Below are 25,455 nucleotides of genomic sequence, written 5' to 3'. Positions count from 1 at the left end.
TCAGTTACAACTGAATGTGCAAGGTAATGTCCATGTTTCCCTATATGGCTCAAGTGGGTGATATTGCAGTTTAACAGTGTGCTGACCAGGAAGCTGTTATGGGGTAATGGCCATTTTTAAAATGGAGGACAGAGAATTCCATTAATCACAGTGGACAAATGGGACGAAGGAGAGGAGAACGAGATTGAGGAGTAGACTACATGGGAGGTAACTATGCCCTGTGTATGGTTATTTTGACTTTTCAGTTCAGGTTCTCTTTAAGTATGTGATAACTCCAAATCATAACAGCAGAAAAAGTTTTGAAAGTTTTGAATGCAGGATTAGCATCTTTATTACTTAATACACTCAGACTAGTTGCTTTTGAAATTTGATTTTTATCGTGACGATACCGCTTTAAGGCACAAGGAGACAGAGGTGACATAGAGCGGAATACTGAAGGCACAGGGGGACAGAAGTGAGACAGAGGGGGACACTGAAGGCACAGGGGGACAGAGGTGACATAGAGGGGACACTGAGGGGACAGAGGTGACACAGAGGGGGACACTGAAGGCACAAGGGAACAGGTGGCACAGAGTAGGTCACTGAAGACACAGGGTGACAGAAGTGACACAGAGGGTGACACTGAAGGCACAGGGGAACAGAGGTGACACAGAAGGGGACACTGAAGACACAGGGGGACAGAGGTGACACTGAGGAGGACACTGAAAACACAGGGGGAGCAGAGGTGAAACAGAGGGGGACACTGAAGGCACAGGGGGACAGAGGTGACACAGAGAGGGACACTGAGGGCACAGGGGGACAGAGGTGACACATAGGGGGACACTGAGGGCACAGGGGGACAGAGGTGACACAGAGGGGGACACTGAGGGCACAGGGGGACAGAGGTGACACAGAGGGGGACACTTAAGGCACAGGGGAACAGGTGACAAAGAGTAGGACACTGAAGGCACAGGGGGACAGAGGTGACACAGAAGAGAACACTGAAGCCACAGGGGACAGAGGTGACACAGAGGGGGACACTGAGGGGACAAAGGTGACACAGAGGGGGACACTGAAGGCACAGGGACAGAAGTGACACAGAGGGGGACCCTGGAGGCACAGGGGAACAGAGGTGACATGGGGGGGGGGCACTGAAGGCACAGGTGAACAAGGTGACACAGTAGAGGACACTGAAGGCACATGGAGACAGAGTAGGACACTGAAGGCACATTGGGACCGAGGTGACACAGAGTAGGACACTGAAGGTACAGGGGGACAGAGGTGACACAGAGGAGGACACTGGAGGCACAGGGGGACAGAGGTGACACAGAGTAGGACACTGAAGACACAGGGGGACAGAGGTGACACAGAGGAGGACACTGAAGACACAGGGGGACAGAGGTGACACAGGTGGCAACTGAAGGCACAGGGACAGAAGTGACACAGAGGGGGGAACACTGGAGGCACAGGTGAACAGAGGTGACACAGTAGAGGACACTGTAGGCACATGGGGACAGAGTAGGACATTGAAGGCACATGGGGACAGAGGTGACACAGAGTAGGATACTTGAGGCACATAGGAAGTACAGGGGACAAAGATGGTACAGTGTTCCAGAATGAATTCAGGTTAAGTAAAAACCTACAATCCCTTGCTCGTTCGTTAACTGGGGAATAACTGTACTGTACAAATACAGGGTGTGCCATACCAATGAACTATATGGCCAAACAAGAAAAATACTTAGAATAAACACATGGACAGTGTGCTTCTTTCTCTCACCTGGCATTTCATTCTGAGTAGATACTTGGGGGCAGAACCAAGGGGAACAAAGCCCATAATTAAGGATAGTGTGGAATTAATACATTTTATGGACTTCTTATAGCCTCCGTTAGTAGCTGTGTTATTTTACTTGTTCTTCTTTCTTTCCTGTACGCAGCGGACTTGTTTGATATTCTTCTGCCGATGTTGAACATTTACCAAGAGTTTGTTCGGAATCATCAGTACAGTCTGCAGGTGCTGGCAAACTGTAAGCAGAACCGAGACTTCGACAAACTCCTGAAACAATATGAAGCCAATCCAGCATGTGAGGGGAGGATGCTGGAGACTTTCCTCACTTACCCCATGTTCCAGGTATGCTTATATCAGCGCATGCTTACACCCCTAAGGTTTGGTAGTGCACCTAGTCTGCTGGTTATTGGACACCTGTGTATAATGGCTGCATGCCCTCATATGCAGGCTGCTACACCAATGTTATTAACATTCCTGTATGTGAACTGGATAATGCACAGGCTTACAAAACCAATGACACAGAGACAAGTATGTTATTATTATTCAGTATTTATAATGCACTGAGATATTCTGCAGTGCTATATAGTCTGTCCCTCAGAGGGGCTTACAATCTAATCTGTACTACAATTATATGTCCATCATGGTTTAGGGCCAATTTTAGAGGGAAGCCAGTTAAATTTTATGTATGTTTCTGGAATGTGGGAGGAAACTGGAGTTTGCAGAGGAAACCTGTGGAGAGAACATACGGTAGGTAACTGGGGACCCAGTTCTGCAAGGCGAGTGTGCTATTCACTACCCCACTGTGCCACCCATGCGTACTCTCAATGGATATTCAATAAAATAGGATGATTGTAATTGAGATCTGAGACGCTGGCGGTGTTTGGTGCTAATCTGTTTAGTTTGCAGCTGAGTTTACACCTACCTGTAGACATGTTATGATATTGCCTTTGGGAAACAACTTTTGTGTTTGCTTAACAAGCAATATTTATTTGGCAAAATCCTACCCTCTACGGCAAATTCTTTTGACAAAAACAGAAAAATTCAGTTTGAATGGATCATGGGATCAGAACTAGAATAATCAGTGGATTAGAAACTAATCCGGAACTTTTTTTTCGTAAGACTTACTAATATATTTTTACCCTTAATATAAACACTTGTTTCTCTGGACTAAATTAGTTGGGTGTCAAAGATGGAAGTCCAACACTTATCTGTTGAGGACAAGAGAACGCCCTACCTATATGATAAAGCTCACAAAAAATGAGAAGATGTCACTGATTGCACATCTATGTCAGATTGGCTGTTCCTTATAGCCCTAAATGCACTTGGAACCTGGACTGGACTGTCTGCTAACAGGAGCTTGACCAGTGAAACCAGGGTCTAAATTATTGTGGAACAATATGTGGAACACTCCTATGCAGGTTCCAAGTGTATTTAGGACTATAGGGAACAACCAATCAGACATAGCAGTGCAGTTGGATTTATCTTACAGCTTCTTGTGAGCTTTATCATTGAGGTTGTGAGTTCTCTGTCCTTCCTTAACAAATTAGTGTTGGACTTCTACCTTTGACTCACACCTAAATTGCTATCTGCATGTCTATGGTCAGCTTTAGAATAAACACACACACGCCCACCCACCTTTTCTGCCCATAAACACAAGAACTTGTGAAAGGTAAGCATTTGAATACCTGTACATCTGGCCATGACTAAAGATGCCTCAGCATGACCAGTAACCCTGTCTATGGAAACAGCAAGGTACTGTATTCATTCACAGAGCAGAGCAGGTTTATGGAATGTAGTGCAAGGACAGAATAGCCCTGTTCCCCACAGCAACCAGTCACTTTAAAGTTTAATTTTTTTACATGCAAAAAAGAATGGCAGCTGATTGTTTGCTATGGGAAGGCTTACCAGTTCTCATCGATTAGGCCTATCTTTTCTGTTGTCATAGAGCAGCAGACACGTCTGTGTGATGCATGTGTTTCCGCAACATTGACGGTGTCCTGTATGTTTCCATTTCTCACTTGTTAAACCTTGAAAACAGTCATTTAAAACAAAGTTTAATTGTTTGGTTACACAATTTATCATGTTGAGCTGACAAATACATGTCTCTCACACATTGAGGCATGACCATGTATAATTATCGGCAAATTAGCAGACAAATGCTTCATGTTGCTATGGTTACAGCACTGAGTACATCGCAGAATGTTGTATGGGCATGTTTATAATAGATATGAGGAAACATTTCTAACAAACAATATGAATTGTGTTCCTTCAGCTTCCTAATACAATAAGGAGCTTTTAAAGAGGGACTGTAGTCAAAATAACATAAAGAATAAAATAGCTTATTGTTTACAATATTAATTTATAGATTATTAAGTCAGTGTTTGCTCATTGTAAAATTTTCCTTTCCCTGATTTACCTTCTGAAATTCATCAGTGGTGGTGACATCTTTAGTCCTGCCAGGTGATCTGTACGGAATGTTTGTTGCTGAGCGTTCTATGCACAGAGTGAGATATTGCACGCTTGGCAGTTGGAAAAAGCCATTATTTCCCACAATGCAATGAGGTTCACAGATGGCAAACTGTCAGGACCATGGTCACGACATCGCACTGTGGGAGGGGTTTTCACCACAATATCAGCCATACTGATAATCTATTGTGTGATGGTGGTACATTGACCAAAGTTCGGGAGTAATGGCTACGCAGCTTTGACTTTTACATTTTATCGGTTTGTTTCCACTTAGATCCCTCGGTACATCATAACTCTTCATGAACTGCTGGCCCATACGCCTCATGAGCATGTGGAGAGGAAGAGCCTGGAGTTTGCACAGTCTAAACTGGAGGAGCTGTCCCGGTAAGTCATTTTCACCTAGTGACTAGTCCTATTGGAATTATCTTACTTTACATGGGTACGTTTACACATTAAACTGTTTACACATTATACATGGGTATGTTTACACATTAAACTGTTTACACATTATACATGGGTATGTTTACACATTAAACTGTTTACACATTATACATGGGTATGTTTACACATTAAACTGTTTACACATTATACATGGGTATGTTTACACATTAAACTGTTTACACATTATACATGGGTATGTTTACACATTAAACTGTTTTTGCCATTTAAGCCCAACTCCTCCCAAGGAAAGGTTTTATTTTTTTAGGTTTAGATAGGACATGGAAGAGATGGAACCTCCATCAGGCTTCTTCTGCTCTCATGGGGGCTGATACAGAAACTTACCTTGTGCCATTAACACCTGTTCTAACTATTTTAAAGAGTAAGCATGAAAACCAAAATCCATTCTCTATTTCTATCTGTTGAACAGATAAAAGTAATGCTAAAATGGCAATGCCTAACTTCAAAATCAATCTTACTTTTTTATTATTGATATTAATCCTCATGTCCCCAGCTCTTACTAGTACGCATTAATCAGCCGCAAGAGAAAAGTTGCAGTGCATGCTGGGGCGGGGGGAGTTCTCCTTTACTTTCTCCCCTTCTCCACAGACACAGCTAGTTCAGCCTGATTGGCTGCAGCCTGTGTCACTCTCACGCCTATTCTTCTCATTGGCTGCCTCCGTGTCTGCCACCGTCCACCCCCTCCCCACACTCCAGCCCGACAGGCATCTCCTCCGCTTCATTCAGTGAGCAATGGGCACCTCCGCATCCATGGGGACCCCTGGCCCTGCTACCATTTCCATAGGGATTCCCTGAATTTACCCTCATCCCTGTAGCATCCCCGCTTGGCGCTTGTCCCGCAGCATTGTAGAGCTTAGCAGGGAAGAATATATGCAGCACACACAGACTCACCTCAACATGGTTCCAGGCAATGGAGCTGCATTTATTCTTCCCGCTAAGTGCTGTAAGGCTGCGGGACGAGCGGGGATGCTGCAGGGTTGAGGGTAAATGCAGGGGGAATCCCTATGGATATAGTAGCAGGCCTGGAGGCTTCCCATGGATGCGGGGATGCCACCGATGTGGTGCTCGCTATTGCTGTGGGGATAAGGGGAGGAGTAAGGGAGGAAATGACCTCAGCATTGGCTTCAGCTGGAGGGACTAAAGATGGCTCCTGCCAGCGAACAGAATTCTCTCTATAGTTTTTATTTTATAAAATTCACTGAAATCAACACGTGGACAGCGCAATACATATGTTATGTAAGTAGAGCAAGTATTTATCTAATTATATACAGTATGTTGGTTTGTTATCTGGTATAGTGTGGCTGACAGCTTCTGATGGATTTTTTTCTGTCCCAATTTAATCTCCAAATTTAAAAGCATCAACAAAATTTTGCATTAATGAAGTGTCTAATAATGCACATTTATTAATGTACTTGCATAATTAATACTACCGATTGTTTCATAAAAACCTCACTGCCACTTTGAAGGGACCCTGAGCTGTCGCTTAAAAAAGAAAAACGGACTTACCTGGGGCTTCTTCCAGTCTCCCGCAGCCCGCAAGGTCCCCCAGCATCCTCCTGGCCCCTGGCGACCATTTGCTAGGATTAGCTAATTCCGAGGCTCTAGTGTGCTCCTCCACACTGCTGAGCATATTTGTCATCTGTTTACATTCGAACATGTTTATGATGGATTGATGTGAGCCTTTTATCAGCAATAAACTCTTGTCAGTAGTGCCAAGCGCTTTCTTTTAAGCATCCACGAAGGTCCTGCGCTTTGAGCACACTGACTGTGCAACAAGAGGCACAATACAACTTGTGTTACACATCCTGCAGCCAGCAGTTTTGTGTGCCTGCCATTTTTCACTGTTGTCACTTTAAAGGAAGCATCAGAGAAAAAAAATGAGCTTTAAATACCCGGGGCTTCCACCAGACCCTGGCAGCCATCTAGTACTTCTGGCCTGCGCAAAACGCTCCAGACCACGTGAGCATGATTGACAGCGGCGCTCGCACAGGCGCAGTAGATACCGACCTGGTGAAGTAAGCATCTGCACAGGAGGGGACTGGGAGCCACTGGGGCTGCGGCGAAGGTACAGGACAGCTGCCAGGGGCAGCCCTGGGTAAGTAAAGCTCATTTCCCCCCCCCCCCCCTGATTCTTACTTTAAGTATAAGTCAGGCAATCTCGACGCCTGCACAGCACCGTGTAGCACCTGACTTGGGTGCCGCCGTAGACCGTAATGTTAATTACAGCTTTAACGGTGCCGGGGGGGGAGGGGGGGGCGGATTTGTAATTCAGGTGTCGGCAATAGCCAGACTCAAAATGATGTGTCCATAGGGACAAACTAGGTAATCAGTAGAAAAATGTATTTGCAATATTGCGCTAGATTACCTGGCGCAAGGAGAGCCGTCTCTTGGCTTCTCGCAGCACCTAAGTGAGCACTGTCAGAACAACATGTATTGCTTAAAGTATACCCAAGCCGAAGCTCAGTTACAAAATCATATACTTACCTAAAAAGAGGGAAGCCTCTGGATCCTAATGAGGCTTCCCTTGCTGTCTTCTGGTCCCCCGTTGCCACTTGCGGGCCCTCCAAAGATTACCGACAAGGGCTTGTAGGGCCGTGCTTGAGCCACAAGAGGAGCGGTGAGTCTGCGAGCGGCAATTGGGGTCCAGAGGATGGCCTGGGAAGCCTTATTTTAATGCAGAGGCTTCCTTCTCCTTAGGTAAGTATCTTTTTTTTTTTTTTTTTATAATTTTGGGCCTCAGGTTCTCTTTGAGGATCTTCTCCAGGACACCTATCTTTATCAGCAGCCTTGATTACAGATTATCTCCTCATGAGACATCTATACACATTAGTTAGTGTGGTGGTGCTTAGCTGATTGCTCTGAATTCAGGGCAATTGGATCATACCATAAACGCTTGCTCCTCTTTTTTGCATTTGCAGAAACATTGCAGTACCCTGCTGTACCCTGCACACCCAGTTACCCATAGGTTCTACTGCTTAATTATTAGAATATTGTTTCATCTTAGTCCTTGTTGTAAAAGATTTCATGTATATCCTTTTTTTTCTCTCATGGGTGTCACAAAGAACAGACTGTAAGATAAACTCAGCAGGGACACAGAAAGCAATAAGGAAGCTTTTTTATGATTCTAAAAATGCATAGGATCTCTGAAGTCTTGGATGGATTTGTCTTTGAACTTTGTACTGTATCACAGAAATAAGGTGATATTTTGTACATAATTACTTGCAATTATATTTTTGGATTTCTACATTTTATACTGTAATTATAATGACTACTTTGCAAGTTACTGTGCATATAAAAAGGATGATATAAACAGGGCTGATTTATTAAGGTTGTCCGAGATGTAGAACGACAAGTTGTCATGCAGATCTAGCATGAATCTAAAAACAATGGCCACAATTCACTAACATCATGCTGGTGATAATAAGGCAAGTGGAAACTTCTCATAAAACATCAGTCCACATTGTAAATGTCAATTCACTAAAGAACCTGTTCTTATTAAAGTTTTTGGATAATTTTTCATTCCAATCACCTCTGTAGTTATCAGATATTTTGAGCAGCTACAGACCAGTCTCCAACCTCCCCTTTCTTTGGAAAGTTATTGAAAACAACAATAACAATAACATTTCTATAGCGCTTTTCTCCCATAGGACCCAAAATGCTTAGGCTCTCCCAGATACAGAAATTGGTAGTAGGATGAAGCATTAACACAACAAAAGTTATACTTTTGCAAATGGCAAACTGAACAGGCAGGTTTTCAGTCTGTATTTAAAGGGATACTGTAGGGGGGTCAGGGGAAAATTAGTTGTACTTACCCGGGGCTTCTAACGGTCCCCCGCAGACATCCTGTGTTGGCGCAGCCACTCACCGATGCTCCGGCCCCACCTCCGGTTCACTTCTGGAATTTCAGACTTTAAAGTCTGAAAACCACTGCGCCTGCGTTGCCGTGTCCTCGATCCCGCTGATGTCACCAAGAGCGCACAGCGCAGGCCCAGTATGGTCTGTGTCTGCGCAGTACGCTCCTGGTGACATCAGTAGGAGTGAGGACACGGCAACGCAGGCGCAATGGTTTTCAGACTTTAAAGTCAGAAATTCCAGAAGTGAACTGGAGGCGGGGCCGGAGCATCTGTGAGTGGCTGCGCCAACACAGGATGTCTGCGGGGGACCATTAGAAGCCCCGGGTAATGACAACTCATTTTCCTCCGACCCCCCTACAGTATCCCTTTAAACACATCCAGAGATGGAGCTGTCCTGATCTGCTGTGGTAGTGAGTTCCATAATGTAGGAGCGGCATGACAAGGCTCTGTGACCCAAAGTTTCCAGGTGGACTCAGGGTGTGACTAGATTATTAGAACCTGTGGCTCTGGCTGTGAAAAGTGTGTATGTCACCAACCTGAAGCTAAGCTCTCAAGGAACAACATCTTTGACCCTTTACAATCTGTACAGTCTGGCTTAAGAATCAAGAAGCACCACAGGTATGAAACATCCCTCATCCTGAGCTGCAATGATCTGCTTATGGCAGGAGACAGAGCCGATGTTCCATCCTCATACTGCTTGATATCTCACCGGCTTTTAATACAGTTGATCGTGAAATATTGCTTAACAGGATACTAGAGTACTGCAACCCATGGCGCTCTTCCTTTTTTGGCTGGCAGAACACAAAGGGTAGCTTTGGGACCTTTTCAGTCCAAACCTGCACTACTAAAATTTGGTGTGCCTCATGATATAATACTATGCCCTTTATTGTTCACCTTATACATGCTACCACTTGGAAAAAATCATCCAAAACCCTCCAATCTCTACACGACCTAGGCCCAGGATACCTAAAGGTATGTAACGGGAATGAGATGAACTTGAACAGTGGCATGTACCATTAAAGTACACTTGAACTGAGGGGGACATGAAGCCTGCCATATTTATTTTCTTTTAAACAATACCAGTTGCCTGGCAGCCCAGCTCGCTGCAGTAGTATCTGGATCACACACCAGCCTTACCTCCTCAGCAGCACTGGCCCCAGCTGTGTCATAGACTAGCCAGTGCTAAGGACAGGCAATAGTCTAGTCATGTTAATATTGTAGTCAGGGCTCAGCAGAGCTTCGATAGTGACAGCAGGCAGAGCTGCTGAGCCTTCTGTTAAGATTACAGCAATCCACCACAGGATCACTTTAATACAAGTGCATTAGAGTAGTTCCATTGCGACAGTCCTTGACCACACAGCTAAGCAGTGACAGACACATTTATTGCCAGGAGACTCATTCTGAAGTGTAATTTGGGGTTACAAAACTACAGTAGTCCTCTTACATATGAGATTCTATAACAGCAATTGGGAAAGTATCAGAATAACCAGTTGCAGTACAGATGAAATAACAGCTGTGGGATTATGTAGTCACATCTCAGATATCTGCCCTAGAAGATGCCGGTTTTATCCATGTAGTCCTCGCTTAGTTTAGACGAGGCATGTGCAGTATAGGAAATGAATAGAAAGCATTTTTCTTATCTAAACCAGATTAAAAGATTATATGGCTGGGTCATCAGTGTTGCATTTGTTGAGGAATATTTAATTCATCACATACATACTGTAGATGACAAATTATGACATTCTTGTGACAGCATTTTTCCATTATAATTGTATAATTTGTATTCTTATATTTGTGTATTTGTATAGCACTGAATGCTTGTATAGAGAAAACTGGTGCACAGGACCTGCAGTTATGGCCCACTGGAGTCCTATAAACCCATATAGCAGTAAGCAGTTCAATATGAGAGGAAGCTGCTAGGCACATCCAATATAAAACGCCAAAATGTATTAAACATCATAAAATCAATGATACAGACCACCTTAAAGGGAAGGTTCAAGCAAAATAAAAAAATGAGTTTCACTTACCTGGGGCTTCTACCAGCCCCCTGCAGCCATCCTGCGCCCTCATAGTCACTCACTGCTGCTCCAGTCCCCCGCTGGCAGCTTGCCGACCTCGGAGGTCGGCGGGCTGCATTGCGTACATTTTTACGCATTCCCGCTAGTGCAGGAACATTAACACATACATTTTTACGTGTTACTGGTTCAATGCATATATTTTTACGCATTGAACCAGTAATGCGTAAAATGTAGGTGTTAATGTTCCTGCACTAGCGGGAATGCGTAGAAATGTACGCAATGCAGCCCGCCGACCTTCGAGGTTGGCAAGCTGCTAGCGGGGGCACTGGAGCAGCAGTGAGTGACTACAAGGGCACAGGATGGCTGCATGGGGCTGGTAGAAGCCCCAGGTAACTGAAACTCATTTTTTTTTATTTTGCTTGGACATTCCCTTTAAGGAGAGAGGGTTACAGTATGTCCAGAGGTCGAAAGCCGTTTCGCACCCACATGTGGGGTGCTTCATCAGGACACTGAGCCCCCCTATATATTACTATTTGTATAGCACTGACATCTTCTGCATTGGTTTACATAGTGCATAGTCATGTCACTGACTGTCCTTAGAGGAGGTCACAATGTAATCCCTGCCATAGTCAAAGTCTTATGTCCTTATGTAGCTAGATAGTGTATTGGTTAAGGGCTCTGCCTCTGACACAGGAGACCAAAATTAGAATCTTGGCTCTTCCTGCATCAAGGACAGTAGACAGAGCTATGCAAATACTTCTCCTATACTCATATACTGTAGCAGTATACGACCTGACACAGAGGTGAGTGAGGGAAAGGCTGTATTGTATACAGCCTTACCCTTCTCCCTGTGGTGCTTATTTATAAAAATAATGCTATAGAGATAGAGAACTGTTCCAGTTCAATCTGGAGTCAGTGACATGAACAACCACAGAAGTGGTTGTCAAGCCCCCAAAGATCACTCAAATGACCATACACCAGCTCTGCACATGAGCAAAGTTGACCAGTTGGCAAGTAGTCATGTGGGTGGGAAAGGAGTATGGCCACACCCTACAAAGACACATTTCCACCCACCCATCTTGCTCCAATAGGCTAGTTTCATGCTCAGTCGGTGGACGGGTATGGTCATACCTCCTCCCCACCCACTTGAGTAAGCCAGCCTCTGCTTCTTAATCATCTTGATGGGGGAGGTGGTGGAGTGTGCAGAGGTGCACTGGTGTAGCAATAAGGGGTGCAGAGGTAGCGACCGCACCAAGGCCCCTGGACCAGAGGAGCCCTCCCTCAACCACTTTATAAGTTCTTTATTTGTGCTATGCTGGTAATGATCACTCTATATGTGCTTTGATTAGTTGCAACCATTTATAGATTGTTCTCCTCCCCAGCGTATACCTCACGGCAGCTGTCCTTGGCAAATTTTGGTGCTCCATATTAATTGTTATGTATAGATTGCTTGAGGGGGCCCAATGTAAGACTCACACTGGGACCCAAGGCTCCTAAGCTACATTACTGGAGAGGTGGTTACATGTCTATCATATTCATGTTCCAGGAAGTGCAGGATAATCAAGAGTCTTAATAGCTCTCTATGGGGTTGATTCATTATGGGTAACGTGCTTAACGTAGCAGTGGCTAGACGTCACTACCGCGCGGCACTTGCAAGGAGCAGCCGTTGCAAAGGAATGCACGTTACGCTGCCAGTAGTGCACATAGCGTGCCAGCCATATCATTTAGTCGCGCTGCTTTCATTAGCACGCATAAGGAGAGTTAACTTACACTGTTTCAGCACGTTACCCATAATGAATCAACCCCTTTAAGCTGTGTGATCTAAATGAGTGCTATGTACAGCAGATACTGTGTCATGTCTGACACTGGTTTGCTTCAAGTAGTCCAGGCTATCTAGCCATCATTTGTGCAAGGCCTGAAAGTCTAAGGCTCAACACACACTATACAATCTTGGTTGTTCAATCTTACCACTTTCATGTAGTATAAGAGCTTATCCAATCAATCATTCAAGGTATTTTTAATCTGATGGCTCTTATACTACATAGATTTGGTAAATCTGTACAACCAAGATTGTATGGTGTGTGTTGAGCCTAGTCTCTATAAAGAAAGACACATTTACACTTTTATTATTTTGTTTTGCTATAAATCACTGATCCACAGGTCTTTCTATAACTCCAAAACTACCAGTAAGATCAGATTTCACTTTGCAGCCAGGGCTACAGTACTGTGTTTGGAGTCCACAATCCCCCACCTTGTACTTTGCACCCATTGCTACTGTACTGTGTTTGGTATGGCACTCAGCATTTCCTTTTTTGCTCTAAAAGATTAATTACAGCATAAAATCTACTGCCACAAAAAAATTGTAACAAAACAACATTCAAACAGTTAAACACAGCACTTTGTTTTTCTGTGGAAAGCTTCTTGCCTTAGAGGAAAGCTTATGGCCTAATCTGATAACATTACCTTTTGTTTACCTTTATTTGTCAGATACATTTAATAAACATTAGCAAACTGCTGAAACTGTGCTGTACTGAGCTGAGAAGCAGAATGAGTTGAGAAATGATCACTAGATAGATTTTAATACAATATATATAAATACAGCAGCTATGCAATATAATGCAATGGCAGCTTTCAGAGCAGATAAATTGTACTTTGTAGGCATAATTTGTAGACAGACAATATTACTTGCATACAAGCAAATATGATAACTGCATGGTTAATAAAAAGTAGGAAAAACCATTTTTATTGAATGTTATGTCAGAGTTTTATCCCACTTTAATGAAAAAAAAAGTGATGACGTCCTTTCTTGATTATCTTTCCCATGTTACATTATCCTGTATTCTTCAATAAAGATAACATTTCCATTAGTTACATGGAGCTGGAAACGATTCTAGAAATGCCAAGCACAGTAAGCAAGAAGCATAATATGTCGGGAGTATGTGATAAGGAAGATTCATCCTACTGGTGTCAGTTGATATATGTAAAATGCAAAGTCATTCCTGCCAGTCCTCTGGCCTATATGGCGATGCTGATCTCCCCTTCTATACGTTGCTCTAGTTCTATGGAAATCTACGGAGGCTTTGCATATTAGTTTCAAGTTTCATTCGTTTTTCATTACAAGCATTTGCAAAATGATTTGCAATTCTTTTCCTCACCTCTGTGGTAGACAATGGAAACTATAGATGCCCAAACTTTTTCCAGGTTGCGAACTACTTTGAAAATTACCTGGTCAAAATGATCTGCCAGGTAGGTTCTCCCTACAGATGCAAGCAAAGATTAACGCACACGCATAGCAGAAGTCCAACTGTGTGTAGTAAGGGGGAATCATAGGACCAGTGACCCCACTTTAAACTCATCAAAGTACAGGCCTGCTCAGGGGGCAGACCTACCATGAAAATCTAGGGGACAGTGTTTGGACAAACAGTTTGGGCCACCTGTTGCCTGCCTCCTCTTTGCTCTCCCACCCACCTTCCTGGCAGACACACTACCCTCCTCATCCATGCATCCTCAATTACCTGTACTCACTTGATCAGTGGCACCTGTCACCTTCCATATGACATCATAAACAGGTGAGGTGTTGATATATGCCTCTTATTGAGACATGCTATGGTAAAACTCCATCATCTCTCACCATGGCCAGACAGAGGAGAAGCTTTGGCACGTGACCAATCAGGTCGGGGTTGCTGGCACCAGGCTGGCTAATCACAGCTGCCTGCTGCTCCTTTTGCTAACTCATCTAAGAGTAGAGAAGGCTCTGGATCCATTAGAGGGTTCCTGTTCCTCTCTGCCTTCCCTCATTCCACTGCCGAGCCCCCATTCAAATCTCCCGATGACCGCGTCTTCCAGTCTCATCAGAAGTATACGGTTCTCCGAGTACCTCTGAAGACAAGTTGCTCTGTGCATGCACGAGTCTGCGCATGTGCTTGTCTTTGGAAGTACTTGGAGACCCAAGAATTTGACTTTTTTAATTGTTTACAGTTGTCCTTTAAAGGGATACTGTAGGGGGGTCGGGGGAAAATGAGCTGAACTTACCCGGGGCTTCTAATGGTCCCCCGCAGACATCCTGTGTTGGCGCAGCCACTCCCCAATGCTCCGGCCCCGCCTCCGGTTCACTTCTGGAATTTCTGACTTTAAAGTCAGAAAACCACTGCGCCTGCGTTGCCGTGTCCTCGCTCCCGCTGATGTCACCACGAGTGTACTGCGCAGACACAGACCATACTGGGCCTGCGCTGTGCGCTCTTGATGACATCAGCGGGATCAAGGACACGGCAACGCAGGCGCAGTGGTTTTCTGACTTTAAAGTCAGAAATTCCAGAAGTGAACCGGAGGCGGGGCCGGAGCATCGGTGAGCGGCTGCGCGGGCACAGGATGTCTGCGGGGGACCATTAGAAGCCCCGGGTAAGTTCAGCTCATTTTCCCCCGACCCCCCTACAGTATCCCTTTAAGCACATATTTTTTTTTAGAAATGGGGCTTTTTGGTCTCTTTGAGCCTCTTATACTGTCCTAGTGGTTCTGGGTCTCCATGAGTTTTCTAGGTACACTAGACTACTACTCGGTCCAATCCCTACCTCATAGAAACAAATGTATCTATCTTGGGTATGCCAAAACTTTAAATTTGAATGCCTGTTGGGGCAGAGCACTTGCGTGTGAACATCTGCATGCTGCTCATTTTCTTCAGCGTGCCTCCCATTCCTCGTTCCACAACCTTTTTCCCCTGCAGCCTCTTGGAAGTTCACTGAGCGGTAAACAAGTGATTCTAAACTGGGCCTGTGAGTTCAGGATCTGTGCATGCCCAGTGATGCTGCACATGCACTTCCTTATTAATTCATGCATGAGGGCTTCCTTTTACTGGGCATGCGTGGTTCAGAACTCGTGCATTAACAAGTTCAAAAGTGCTAGGAAGTAGAATGGGAGGAACCCTGAAGACAACAAGCATCAGGGTTGTTGTGTACTGTAAGTTAAAGAGGAACTCCAGTGAAAATAATGTGATAAAAAGAGCTTAATTTTTACAATAATTATGTATAAATGATGTAGTCAGTATTTGCCCATTGTAAAATCTTTCCTCTCCCTGATTTACATTCAGACATTTATCACATGTTGACATATTTACTGCTGGCAGGTGATGTCACTGAAAGAAGATGCTGCTTGCATTTTTTGGCAGTTGGAAACAGCTGTTATTTTCCACAATGCAACAAGGCTCCCACAGTGATGTCAGGACCTCAGAGCTCTGAGGCGCTGACATCACACTGTGGGAGGGGTTTCACCACAAAATCAGCCATACAGAGCCCCCCTGATGATCCATATGAGAAAAAGAATAGATTTATCTTGGGAAAGGGGGTATCAGCTACTGATTGGGATGAAGTTCAATTCTTGGTTACGTTTCTCTTTAAAGCAAACCTGAAACGAAAATAAAATAAACTTATGATCAAATGACTTATATGTGTAGTACAGCTAAGAAATAGAACATTAGTAGTCAAGAAAAGAGTTTCATATTGTTTTCCAGTATGGGAAGAGTTAAAAAAAAACATCAGTTGTTATCTATGCAAAAGAGCTTCTCTGAGCTATTTGACCGATAGGTTCGAATACAGTCCGGTTTTCTGTAGCACTTAAACAGCCTGTAGGTAAGTTCAAAGGGTCAATATTTTTGCTTTATTTTATAGTTTAAGAGACAGAGTGTGTTTTTAGGACTGCAACTGTAACACAATGATGCAATGTTGTTAAAAAAAAGCTATATAAATGAAAATAAAAATAGGAGACTTTTCTTTGCTACTAATGTAGCTACTAATTGCACATGCAATTAGTTATGCCATGAGTGGTTTTTTTTACTTGAGGTTTGCTTTAAAGGATACCCGAGGTGACGTGACATGATGAGATAGACATGTGTATGTACAGTGCCGAGCACACAAATAACTATGCTGTGTTCCTTTTTTTCTTTCTCTGTCTGAAATAGTTAAATATCCGTGACTGACTCAGTCCTGACTCAGATAGGAAGTGACTGCAGTGTGACCCTCACTGATAAGAAATTCCAACTATGAAACACTTTCCTAGCAGAAAATGGCTTCTGAGAGCAGGGAAGAGATAAAAAGGGTCAATAGTTTGTATATTTTAGCTCTGGCATACTCAATGAATGTGCAAAGATTGAGCAAAGACAATAAAACAGTAAAAACTTAAAAAAGTAGATTTAAATATCAAATAAAACTGGAATATCTTAAAAAATCATTTTTTAGGAGAAGGAGGCTGGATTCAATAGTTTATTTCATTAGCTTATTTTCACCTCGGGCGTCCTTTAAGTAAAACACTATATATCTAATTTCAATTTCTATTTTTGCTTCAGGCGTACTTAAAGAGACACTGAAGTGAAAAAAAATTATGATATTATGATTTCTATGTGTAGTACAGCTAAGAAATAAAACATTAAGATCAGATACATCAGTCTAATTGTTTCCAGTACAGGAAGAATTAAGAAACTCCAGTTGTTATCTCTATGCAAAAAAGCCATTAAGCTCTACGACTTTCAAAGTCGTGGAGAGGGCTGTCTTCTGACTTTTATTATCTGAACTGTTCCTGAACTATTTACTTTTTCTAAATTCACATGCAATTGTGTGCTAAGCACACTAAGACACTAATGAAAAAAGTTCAAAAACCCGTAATTGCAAAAGTATAAATCCATTTATTGCTAAATAATCTATAAAAGACAACGCAGTGTGTGCCCCAAAGTGCAAAACCCCCCATAAAAAGACCCAGGATTCAAGCCCCAACACTACACACAAGCAATACCCCTGACATGGGAGAGAAACCACCACAGGTAAATCTCCCTGCCTTCTACCCTCAGAGCTTCTTATGAGGCAGGCCTGCCTAACAAGGTTCTTGGTGTTGTCAGCAAAGCAACATGCTATGTAGCATCCAGCTGGAGAAGTTCATATTATGGCATGTAACACAATTCCTGCATGCAGACTAAAGAAGCAAAACGCTATCATTCAGTTCACCAATACTGATGAAATTTCTCAGTCTCTCCAATAATGATGGCACAAATACTCATCCAGCACGATCGCTATACACAGCTTAAGCGGCAGGTAACAGTTCATGATTCAAATTTATGGACATGGTGCAATTGTAATCCAAAATGGGGTTATACTGTTGCTTACCAGCACCCTCCTGGGTGTGCTGTAGTAGTGCTGCAGTAGTGCTGCAGCAAAGAATCCGGGCTAGGTGGCTGAGTCACCATTCAGAAAGTGAGTCCAGATAGCAACCTGGTTTCCTACCCTGTCAGGGACGTCTCCCTGTCACAGGGAAAAGTTGATGTAGAGATGGCTGGGGGACACGCCAAAGTAGTGTTGGGGCTTGAATCCTGGGTCTTTTATGGGGGGTTTTGCACTTTTGCACTTTGGGGCACACACTGCGTTGTCTTTTATAGATTATTTAGCAATAAATGGATTTATACTTTTGCAATTACGGGTTTTTGAACTTTTTTTATTTACTTTTTCTCTGCCAGAGGAGAGGTCATTAGTTCACAGACTGCTCTGAAAGAATCATTTTGAATGCTGAGTGTTGTGTAATCTGGACATATTATAGAATGATGCAATGTTAGAAAAAAAACTATACAGGGAGTGCAGAATTATTAGGCAAATGAGTATTTTGACCACATCGTCCTCTTTATGCATGTTGTCTTACTCCAAGCTGTATAGGCTCGAAAGCCTACTACCAATTAAGCATATTAGGTGATGTGCATCTCTGTAATGAGAAGGGGTGTGGTCTAATGACATCCACACCCTATATCAGGTTTGCATAATTATTAGGCAACTTCCTTTCCTTTGGCAAAATGGGTCAAAAGAAGGACTTGACAGGCTCAGAAAAGTCAAAAATAGTGAGATATCTTGCAGAGGGATGCAGCACTCTTAAAATTGCAAAGCTTCTGAAGCGTGATCATCGAACAATCAAAATACTCAACAGGGTCGCAAGAAGCGTGTGGCAAAACCAAGGCGCAAAATAACTGCCCATGAACTGAGAAAAGTCAAGCGCACAGCTGCCAAGATGCCACTTGCCACCAGTTTGGCCATATTTCAGAGCTGCAACATCACTGGAGTGCCCAAAAGCACAAGGTGCGCAATACTCAGAGACATGGCCAAGGTAAGAAAGGCTGAAAGACGACCACTACTGAACGAGACACACAAGCTGAAACGTCAAGACTGGGCCAAGAAATATCTCAAGACTGATTTTTCTGAGGTTTTATGGACTGATGAAATGAGAGTGAGTCTTGATGGGCCAGATGGATGGGCCCGTGGCTGGATTGGTAAAGGGCAGAGAGCTCCAGTCCGACTCAGACGCCAGCAAGGTGGAGGTGGAGTACTGGTTTGGGCTAGTATCATCAAAGATGAGCTTGTGGGGCCTTTTCGGGTTGAGGATGAAGTCAAGCTCATCTCCCAGTCCTACTGCCAGTTTCTGGAAGACACCTTCTTCAAGCAGTGGTACAGGAAGAGGTCTGCATCCTTCAAGAAAAACATGATTTTCATGCAGGACAATGTTCCATCACACGCGTCCAAGTACTCCACAGCGTGGCTGGCAAGAAAGGGTATAAAAGAAGAAAAACTAATGACATGGCCTTCTTGTTCACCAGATCTGAACCCCATTGAGAACCTGTGGTCCATCATAAAATGTGAGATTTACAAGAAGGGAAAACAGTACACCTCTCTGAACAGTGTCTGGGAGGCTGTGGTTGCTGCTGCACACAATGTTGATGGTGAACAGATCAAAACACTGACAGAATCCATGGATGGCAGGCTTTTGAGTGTCCTTGCAAAGAAAGGTGGCTATATTGGTCACTGATTTGTTTTTGACTTGTTTTTGAATTTCAGAAATGTATATTTGTGAATGTTGAGATGTTACATTGGTTTCACTGGTAAAAATAAATAATTGAAATGGGTATATATTTGTTTTTTGTTAAGTTGCCTAATAATTATGCACAGTAATAGTCACCTGCACACACAGATATCCCCCTAAAATAGCTAAAACTAAAAACAAACTAAAAACTACTTTCAAAAATATTCAGCTTTGATATTAATTCGTTTTTTGGGTTCATTGAGAACATGGTTGTTGTTCAATAATACAATTATTCCTCAAAAATACAACTTGCCTAAAAATTTTGCACTCCCTGTATACCTGAAAATAAAAAATATGAGAATATTTTCTTTGCTGCTAATCTACTAGTAATTATTCATAGTACACAACCAATTCACTATATATCATTTTTTTCCGCTTCAGTGTCTCTTTAAAATGCTGAAAAGACTCTTCCCAGCAAGAGTAGTTGTCCAGATATTTACAGATTTACAGATTCATCCTTTAATATTACAAGCACAGCCATCCTTAAAGAGACACTGAAGCGAAAAAAAAATGATGATATTATGATTTGTATGTGTAGTACAGCTAAGAAAAAAAACATTAAGATCAGATACATCAGTCTAATTGTTTCCAGTACAGGAAGAGTTGAGAAACTCCAGTTGTTATCTCTATGCAAAAAAGCTATTAAGCTCTCCGACTAACTTAGTCGTGGAGAGGGCTGTTATCTGACTTTTATTATCTCAACTGTAATTGAACTGTTTACTTTTCCTCTGCTAGAGGAGAGTTCATTACTTCACAGACTGCTCTGAAAGACTCATTTTGAATGCTGAGTGTTGTGTAATCTGCACATATTATAGAGTGATGCAATGTTAGAAAAAACACTATATACCTGAAAATAAAAATATGAGAATATTTTCTTTGCGGCTAATCTTCTAGTAATTATTCATAGTACACAACCAATTCATTATATCATATATTTTTTTTAGCTTCAGTGTCTCTTTAAATGTGTTGCGTGGTGAAATACCTGTTCCCTTGCTGGAATGATATTCCTGTATTTTACAGACTAGCATATAGATTTGCATTTATGCTTCTAAAATGCAAATGTGCTTATATTCTTTTACAACGTGTGAAAATTAAAGCTATCAGATGAAAAATTCTGAGAAAATATTATAATAAGGATATATTGTCCTTCTACTTAGTCTGCTTATAATTTCTGAGAATCGCTTCTTTATGTTCCTGTACATGAACTCCTGCTTTACTGAAAATTCACAGGATGATTGCAATGGATGAAATGCTAAATGAGTTATCTTATTATTTTATACATTTGTACAGTCCTGGTGCTTTTCCGCAGCACTTAGCAGGGTCCATTGAATTAATCACGTCACTCACATCAGCAGTGGTTGACAATTTAATGTCATTACTACAGTCTGGTCATTTTAAGGGAAAGCCGAATAACTAACATGCGACTTATAGGAAGAAACCCACAGAAACAAATTGAGAAGATAGAAACTCCACATAGTATGCTGGGAGCTTCTGAACCCAGGACCTTAGGGCTGGCAGCGAAGGGTGCTGACCAGGGATGGCCAGAAGTGTTGATTTCCGGTTCCAGGAAATTCTGATTTCCGCCAGTGCCGATTACCGATTCTGCTGATTTCCGGGGAGTCTTTTTTGGTAATTTTTTTTTTGCATTCTTTGATTGGCCAAATAGTTCTGAGTTGAATCTGCATTCTCTGATTGGTCCAATGCTTCCAAGTTCTGTGATTGGGCTAAAATTACTGAATTGCGGTAATGCAGTATTTGATTACCAATTGGAAATGCGAAAATTTTATTTTTGCGGAATCCGAACGAGCATCCCTAGCGCTTACCACTTACCAACAGCACAGCTCCAGCCATCTTCTAAGGATTGATTCTTCAGTTATATAAGACAATTATCTGTTACAGAGTACCCAGTTATGCCATAAAGAGCCAAAACCACTAGAGTTTTCCAACAGAATAAAAGAAACCTAAAAGACCCTTCACTTAAATGCTGTGCTAAATAAAATGTTGCCTCCCTTTTTTAAAACACACCAGACCCAAGGGAAAGTAATTAAGGTAAGGTATGTTTATACTGTATCCACATACCTCTGTGCATTGTCTGTTCCTCTCCTCTTTCCCCTGTTCTCCATAATCACTCCTTGAAAAATCTGATTTTTGGCTAAAGAGGAATTTTCAGACAGGAAGTGGCAAGCTTGCTGTGCTGTTCCCGCCTATCGTCCTCCTATTCCCTGCTCCTCCCGACCCCACTCACTTCCATTTAGAGAAGGAAATGGGAGGGTGAAAGAAGGAAACATCACAACAAGCCTGCCTCTTCCTGCCATCTAAAAATTTTACTTTAGCCAAAAGTCACATTTTTATGCACATTGGAGTAGTGAGACTGTAAAATGAACAGGCTATATCATCTGCGGCTCTTGATTTGGGTCTAGCTTTTAGGGACATTAAGGAATGATTAGCATATTGAGAGAAACAGAGAAACGTTCTTGTTCACATCAAGCAGAATAAAGGCAAATAACTCTTGTTTTAAAGCAGTAGGATTGGCCATACTATGCCAGGGGAAAAACATATATAAGTAGATAAATACTTGATCTACTTACATAACACATGTATTGTACTGTCCACGTTTTTATTTCAGTGAATTATATATAGTAAATTACGAGAATTCTGTTAGTGGTGGGGGCCATGTCTTTTGCCCACAGTTTGAGGCTAAATCCTGATGTCATTTCTGCCCATTCCTTTTTTTTTCTTCTCCAATCGCTGAGTCACCTCAGCCTTGCTTGTAAACACAAGTGAGTAGGGGATCGTGTTTCAGCTAGGCAGCTAGGCAGGGAAATAAATGTAAGAGGAGGAATATATTATAGATAAAAAGAATCCCCAACATGCAACGGTTTGGCACTGACTACTAAAGGGCCAGTGCTCCTTAAAGGGACTCCGAGCTCACCCAAAAAAAGAAAGTTGTACTCACCAGGGGCTTTCTCCAGCCCAGTGCTGGTCGGGAGGTCCCACGCCGGCGTCCTGGCTCCTCTCCTTCTCCCCGCTCCAGAATGGCTGACAGGCCGCAGCCCGGGCGACACTCGGCAGAGTGTCGGGCTGCTCCTTCCGCGTATGACGTGGCTGACGTCACACGCCGGCCGCCTCGCGTCATCACGGCGGCCGGCGTGAAAGTACTGCGCATGCGCGATTAAAGCTAATACACTCAGACCAGTTGCTGTTGAAATTTGATTTTTATGTTGACAATCCCGCTATAAGAAGACAAAATATTATTTATGAGAAAATTATATGAATCAGGAGCAATGTTTATAATGTAATCACAAGATATTTGCAGGACAGGACACTCACCAGTGTATATCAGGGAGCAGTTAGTCACCAGGGAGACCACTGACCTAAGCAATGGAAACCAGTGCCGGAAATTTCAGTGCAGCCGGCACCACCAGAGGCCTTATTAGGAATTACGGCTATAGCAGCACAGCAATTTGGGCGCCAGCGGAAGAGAGAGCCCAAATGACTTTAAAAACAGAGTCATTACATCTTACCCTTTGAGTCCATGGCAGCCTGGAGGAGAATAGTAATTAACACCTCTGGGACTTTTGCAGGAGAAGGGTGAGCTGTTTTTTGGCTTTACCCTGCACCCAAATTTCCCGTTGGTTTAATTGTATGTACACACTTCCTCAGGTGCACCGATGTACAGCATAGACTTTCAAAGTCCCATTGTGTGCTGAATCTTTCCTGTACAGCACATAATTTGCCATAGATGTGTAGGTGCTCTCTAATATGTCTCAGATGTCCAGTGTGCTGTAACTCAGGCACAGTATCCTCAAATCTTTTTCAGCTTTGTAGTTCAAGACAGGTTGTTTGATGCACGCTAGCAGCCGTGCTTCGCCTGACTTGGGCACTGCCATAGGCGTAATGTTATTTTCAGTGTAGTTTGGTTGAAATAGCCGGACACCAAATTACATGTCCCGCCGGGTTGCTACAATTTGGAGGGGAATAGTATTTAACCCCTTGCCGACCGTTCCACGGCAATTGGTGTGAACGCCGCGGCAGACCTAGGACCACTCAACACCAATTGACGTGAAGTCCTGGGGCGGGGTTTTGCAGGAGATCACACGCGCCAATGCGTGTGCATCTCCATTTTCATAACGGAGCTCAGCTCCGCCATCAGTCTCCCAGCGGCGATCGCCACTAGGAGACTGTTCGACAGCAAAACCGCCGTCTATTTACATTGTACTCAGCTGTCCCCTTGGGAGTTTAGAGAGCGATCGGTTCTCATAGGCTAATGTCTATGAGAGCCGATCGCTGTGATTGGCTGGCGGGTGGAGGGAGGTAGGGGGGCAGTGAAAATAAAAATAAATAAATAAAAAATAGCACATTTTAGCACATTTTATTAAAAAAAAAAAAAATCATCGTGGGAGCGATCAAAGCCCACCAACAGAATGCTCTGTTGGTGGGCAGAAAAGGGCGGGGGAATCGCTCGTGTGCTGATTTGTACGGCCCTGCAGCAAGGCTTTAAAGCTGCAGTGGCCTAAATTGTAAAAAATAGCCTGGTCATTAGGGGGGTGTAAGCCTACAGTCCTGAAGTGGTTAACGCCGCCCAGAATTTCAGCGGCAACAGGGTGAAATGTCATCCGGTTCACCCTGCACCCAGCCGGACGACGTAATAATACGTACGCTTGTAGTCCTCACCCTCCTGCCATTGTTATTCCCCCTGTAGTGGTTGCCCAGTGCTTCATACCATACACAGAGTCTTGAGACCACCTGTGACTGCGGTCAGATTTAGAGACTGCATTGTGATAGCTGGGTGGTCATGAAAATCAGCCGAGTGGAACATTCAATGGAAAGGGGCTGGGGAGAACAGTTCCAAAGTGTGATGTTATATATGGTCCCACTCAAGGTTTCATTCACAGAAAATGGATCATTTTAGCAGCTGGAAAATTCCCAAAGCTCGTGCTTAGCTAATTTTAGTCTCGGCATACAGAAATCTGGCAGGAAATAATAGAGCCATCTGCTGGCATAAAGTCCGGGACTGAAAAGCCTGAATAGCTGGTGCAGATGTAAATGTTATCTTGTGAAGAGCTTACAACTTTACACAAAGGATTGACATGACAATACCGCCTTGGCTTCAGCATGTCTTTACACACAGCTATAAAAGAAATAATATAAATGAAACTTGTATTTGGAACTTTATGTACATTTTTATGTTTTTGCACAATGTAAAAAATATGTGGAGTGTGAGGGAAGGATGGACCAAATGCAAAATATTTGTTTCTTCTTTTTCTCGACACCGCTACACACTTCAGAGCCAAATACAGGAACATGAAATGCATGTTTGTTTTGCCCAGTATGGGACATTGGTTAGATCTTCCCTCGGTTTTTATAGTTTACTGTGAGATTTCCCCAGATTTCCTGGGATATTAATGGGTCTTTACAGCTTTAATATGAGCCCTGGTGGTTGCAAGCACAATGAATTGAGGGACAATAATACAATATTGATGGGACATATATTTGTTGTAAATTCACAAATTACATTGCCAGCATAAACTTCCCTGGTTGTATATCAATTCTTAGACACATCATTGGAAATGTTGGTTCACTTTATTAGCATGCACCCTATGTGCTAGACTAGAGTAAGTGATGCCATGCATTATCGCACACAAATATTGGTCCTACATTATGTTTTAATACCACACTATGTTTAGTCACAAACTGTGTATACGGGTCAACTGCAATGGACCTAATGCACTAACATTCATATAACATAAATGTCATCAAGTGCACAAAGGGTTTCTCAACTCAGTCCTCAAGTGCCCCCAGCAGTGCAAGTTTTGTGGAAATCCACAGACGTTGTTAAAGAGAACCCGAGGTGGGTTTGAAGAATAATTATCTGCATACAGAGGCTGGATCTGCCTATACAGCCCAGCCTCTGTTGCTATCCCAAACCTCCCTAAGGTCCCCCTGCACTCTGCAATTCCTCATAAATCACAGCCACGCTGCTGACAAACAGCTTGTCAGAGCTGGCTGTGTTTAT

At 43.1% G+C, this 25,455-nt stretch overlaps 1 protein-coding gene across 1 annotated transcript in view; it reads left to right on the top strand.

The window, feature by feature from the left end:
- Positions 1 to 25,455, top strand: part of RASGRF2 (Ras protein specific guanine nucleotide releasing factor 2) — a 346,737-nt gene that overhangs the window by 190,895 nt on the left and 130,387 nt on the right. The window contains exons 7-8 of the mRNA XM_068247973.1: positions 1,914 to 2,107; positions 4,506 to 4,615. Coding sequence (XP_068104074.1) covers positions 1,914 to 2,107; positions 4,506 to 4,615 — 304 coding nt within the window. The remainder of the gene's footprint in view (positions 1 to 1,913; positions 2,108 to 4,505; positions 4,616 to 25,455) is intronic.

The sequence above is a fragment of the Hyperolius riggenbachi genome, chromosome 1 (genome assembly GCF_040937935.1).
Source record: "Hyperolius riggenbachi isolate aHypRig1 chromosome 1, aHypRig1.pri, whole genome shotgun sequence".
Lineage (NCBI taxonomy): Eukaryota > Metazoa > Chordata > Amphibia > Anura > Hyperoliidae > Hyperolius > Hyperolius riggenbachi.
This window is presented reverse-complemented; position numbering and strand designations above follow the sequence as displayed.